The sequence below is a fragment of the Tympanuchus pallidicinctus genome, unplaced genomic scaffold (genome assembly GCF_026119805.1).
Source record: "Tympanuchus pallidicinctus isolate F22 unplaced genomic scaffold, pur_lepc_1.0 scaffold23, whole genome shotgun sequence".
Taxonomy (NCBI): Eukaryota; Metazoa; Chordata; class Aves; order Galliformes; family Phasianidae; genus Tympanuchus; species Tympanuchus pallidicinctus.
In genome coordinates, this window is record NW_026294740.1 from 8,748,185 (window position 1) to 8,752,419 (window position 4,235).

A 4,235-nucleotide genomic window follows, 5' to 3' on the forward strand; every position below is an offset into this window, starting at 1 on the left:
GTAGGTGTGAAAGACACGTGTCCCGTTGTAAATGAAATGTCAAGCGGCTACAAAAGCCCGGAGCAGCGGCCCGGAGCCCCGCGGTTTCCCCGCGAGCGGCGCTGGAGCTGCGCGGGCTGCGGAACCCGCAGAGTGGAGCGGAGCGGAGCGGAGCAGCGCGGGGCGGCCGCACCGAACAGCAAACAGCACCCGCACGGCGCGTATTTTAGTGGTTGACTTTAATTCTGCTCTGCGCTTTTACTACAGGGATATAAAGAATAAATAGCAGATACTCTTCATTTACATAGAATTAAGTCATTCAAACCGTTCTATTTACAATAACATTGTGCTCGAGGCGTTTTCTTTTTAACCTAAAGTCCGTAAGAAGAAAAAACACACACACCAACACACTTTCCGAATAATGGAAAATAGCTTTAAAAGGTTTTCTTATCAAAAAGTTTGGTTTGTATTTTTTAATCCTTTTATTAAAAAACAACAACAACAACAACAACAAACCGACTTCGCCAAAGCGAAGCAACTCCTCTCTGGAATATAAATACCAAAAAAAAAAAAAAAAAAAAAAAAAAGATACATTAGCAACGATCAGGGTAATAGTCTTAAAAATACAGTAGACGCTGATTATTTCACGTATAATACTGACCTTTTAATAGTATATTAAAACGGTGCCATATATACACACAATATACATTCTCCTACACGTTACAGTGCATTACAACGTTAACCAGAAAGCAGTGTCTCTTGTTTGTGTTGCAGCAAAGATCCCCGGCAGCCCGGCGGGAACGCAGCCCTAGCAGGAGCACTTGCACTCCGCGATGATGGGGTACTGGATGGGGATCCACGTGCACCGCTGCCCGCCCCGCCGCTGGCACCGCCACCTCAGGATCGTTAAATGCACGGACTTGGCAGGTTTGCAGACCATGCCTTCTGGGACCGAGCAAGACCTTTTACTGTAGCAGCTGCCCACTTTGACGTACCGGGGCCAAAAGCGGCTGCCGAGATCGTTCCACGTGTATAGGACCGGGCAGAAGGTCTGGGACCAGAGCCACATCTGCAGCTTCCTGCGCAGCTTCTTGCTCAGCCTGTGCTTCTTGCCCGGCTGCAGCCCATCGTAGAACTCCAGCCCCTTGATTTCGCCGGGCATCGCTCCCGAAGGTCTCTGCCGCAGCAGCAAGTCCAGCTCGGCCAGATCGTCTACCCCGAGCCGGTCCTCGGGCAGGGAAATAGCCATAAAGTTAGGGTCGAAGTGTCCTCCCATGAGGCTCCTTAGCAAGGTCTCGTTAAGATCCTTCTCCTTGGGGTCAAAGATAGGGTCCGGGTGCTCGATTAGATCCACCAGAGGCAGGTTGTCGCTGGGAGCCGGGCGGATGTGCAGGTAGTGCTGGCAGGAGCCCTGCTGCAGCCGGAGCCCCAGCAGCACCGCCGCGGCGTATATAGTCACAAGGCACTGGGAATGATCCATCCTTGGGAGACCGCCGGGGGGGGGGGGAGGGGGGCTGGGTTCACCAAGCAGCGGGGGAAGAAGGTGCGAGCAAATGCATCAGAAAACTCGGACGTGAATATCCCGGACCGCCTGTCCGTGCGGGGCTCCGCTCCGCTCCCGCAGCGCCGCACGCAGCCCCTGGCCGCGGGCAGAGCCGGCCCCGCTCCTCGCGAGCCGCTCGAGAAAAGCTCTCCCGGTGGAGCCGCTCCAAAATTCTGCCGCAGCCGCCGCTTCTTTTCGCGCTCCCCGCGACGAGGAGACAGACGCCTCTTTTTGTTGCGAGTCGCGCTCCCCGCTGCCGCTCCTCGCCGTCCGCCCGTGCGTGTGCGAGAAGTCGCCGCCGGCTCTTCCTCCCCGCTCCTCTCCGCCGTTTGCAAAGCCGCCTCCTCAGCAGCAACGGCAGCCGCGCACGTTGGCACCAGTTTGTCTGCTTCGCGAGGACCCAAAGCCTTTAAATTTCCTGCACTTTCAGCTTCATCTCCATGGAAACCACAGACTCTCTTCTAACCCACCCCACCCCCCTTAAAAAAAACCACACGCACAACGCAACCCCCACTCCCACAAAAGTCCGGGAGAGCGCGGCTTCCCCCTTGCCACCCCGCACACACCCTCTGCTGGGGAAGGCTGCAGCCCGCCGCTTCCCCCCGCCTCCCGCCGCTCCCCGGGAGATGCTCGGCGCTCCGTTCCGCTCCTCCCGCCGGCAGCGGCGGCTCGGCACGGCGCTCACCCCATGGGCGCGGCGGAGGGGCGGCGGGGCGGCGGGGCGGCGGAGCGCGGCCCGGGAGCGGAGCGCGGCCCCACGCTATCCGCGCCGCTCCCCGGCGCCGCGCGGCGCTACCTGGCCGCGGGCGGAAGGTTTGCCCGGCTCCGCACATGGGCCCGTGATGTAATTCCCACTACGCGCCCGGCTGGCCGCCCGCCCGCCCGCGGGGACGCGGCAGAGCAGACGCCCCGGCCCCGGCCGGGCATAGCGGGCCCTCTGCTGGCGGCGCCGAGCCGAGCCGAGCCGAGCCGAGGCCGCCCCGCGGACATCCCGGCGGAGCGCGGCGGCGGCCCTCCTGCAGCGCTGCCCGGAGCGCACCCTGCAGCCCCACGGCCGCGCTCGGGGCTGCTCCGTCGGAAACACCGGCGCGGTGCCGCGCCAAATCCGTACAGCTAAGGCAGAAACGCTGCCTCGACGTTACGCACGTGGAGCGGTTTTACAGACTGACACCAAACACCGCTTCTACTGCAGAAGTGCTGTGTCACAAAAAGCATCGCGAGGTACGGTCGGCGCGCAGGCAGGGACAGTGAGCGCTCCGTGAGGACGGGCGTAAAACGTCCTACAGTGCTGCAATCCTACGGGCTGCGTAGGCGCTTAGGAGCATGAGTTTAATGGACTGAAGCTCAACCACTTCTAAATCATTCATGCATTTGTTAAAACGCTACTCTTCACATTTAGGATCTTAATGAATGTAATATGTTAATTGTATTTCCCACGTTCAGCTGCTTTTCTAAAAATTAACTGTATTTTATCATCTATTTTCACTCCCTAGGCTGAATTCAACAGAGTGACACAAAGAAGGTGGAAAACTGACACAAGCCGTGCTCCAGAAAAGGAGGCTGACAGTGACACTGGGTGCTGTGCTCTCCGCCCTCACTGCCTTCCCACCTGCAGCCGGCCTCATTCCACCGTGGAGCTCTTTTGGGAAGGATTTCATTCAGGCTGTGAGTTCTACAAGTTGGAAATGTGCGGTGTTAAGTGGATGAGGAAGAGAGAAACCGCTCCTCCTTGGATCCCATCCTCCCTTCTCCTTCTTTTCAGGGAGTCTTTGTTGCCATACTTCTTCGTAAAGGACTTTTGTGAAAGAAGTCAAATATTAGGTTAGATCAGATTTTTCCCCAATGAAACTACTGGGAAAGTGGCCACTGGTGTGGGCCAGTTCCTCCTCATTGTGTACAGCAGCGCTGCCAAGGAGCAGACAGGGAAAGCAACCTGTAACTCACTGCAAATATTTCTGAATTAGCTTTCAAGCCACCTTGTTTAAACACAAAGACACAAAAACAACAGGTTAAAATAACTGCTTTGAAGAGAAAGCAAAAATTCTGAAGTTACTTCCTGACATCCTGTATTTCTGCTTTCATAACAAATTCAGTTTTACTCTGTTGGTACTTGAAAACAATTTTTTTAACGACCAGTCTCAGAGTCTAAAAATAAAGCCTACGAAGCCTGTGTCCTGCCTGTTCACGCCAGCTGTGTGCTTCAAGTTCTGCACTCAAAACCATGGAGCCCTGACCCTGCCGTGCCGCACTGCAGCTGTGGGGCTGCAGGAAGAGCAGGCTGCTCCGGGCTGTGCCTGCGCCAGGCCAGGTGTCTGCAAGGAGCAGCGCGCTGCTGGCGAGGCCGCACGAGCTCGAGGAAAGCAGAAGTGACAGAAGTCACTCACGGCCCAAGAATTTCTCGGCGGAATGGCTGATAGCAGGACGGGGAGAGCTGCCAGTAACAGCTCTGCCAGAAGCCTCTGGGTCAGAGGGAAAAGAGATTTGGATCCCCATCAAATTGGTTTAGTTCGGGGTTTGCTGAAAACAGCAATAAATGAAACCCAGAGGTAAAGGGCCTGATCCAGAGTTGGTGCATGATGCCAGCCCTGCCTGGGATAGGGCCAGAGGCCAGCAGCTCAGGCAGCACTGAGCTGGTCACTCTACTGGCAATGGTGCATGGAGCAGAGGAGGAAACAACTCCCTTTGCCTCAAATTTATTGGTTCTGGAGTGCTG

General features: G+C 56.4%; 1 protein-coding gene across 1 annotated transcript; it reads right to left on the minus strand.

Annotated features, from left to right (window-relative positions):
- Positions 1-203: 203 nt before the first annotated feature.
- On the minus strand, positions 204-2,030 carry NOG (noggin). The gene has a single exon (XM_052688402.1). The coding sequence runs from the start codon at positions 1,457-1,459 to the stop codon at positions 788-790; it is 672 nt and encodes a 223-aa protein (XP_052544362.1). The 5' UTR covers positions 1,460-2,030; the 3' UTR covers positions 204-787.
- Positions 2,031-4,235: the final 2,205 nt, after the last annotated feature.

Bases quoted from the DNA above. Each gene is read 5' to 3' on its own strand.
- NOG (XM_052688402.1), bottom strand. From the start codon at position 1,459: ATGGATCATTCCCAGTGCCTTGTGACTATATACGCCGCGGCGGTGCTG.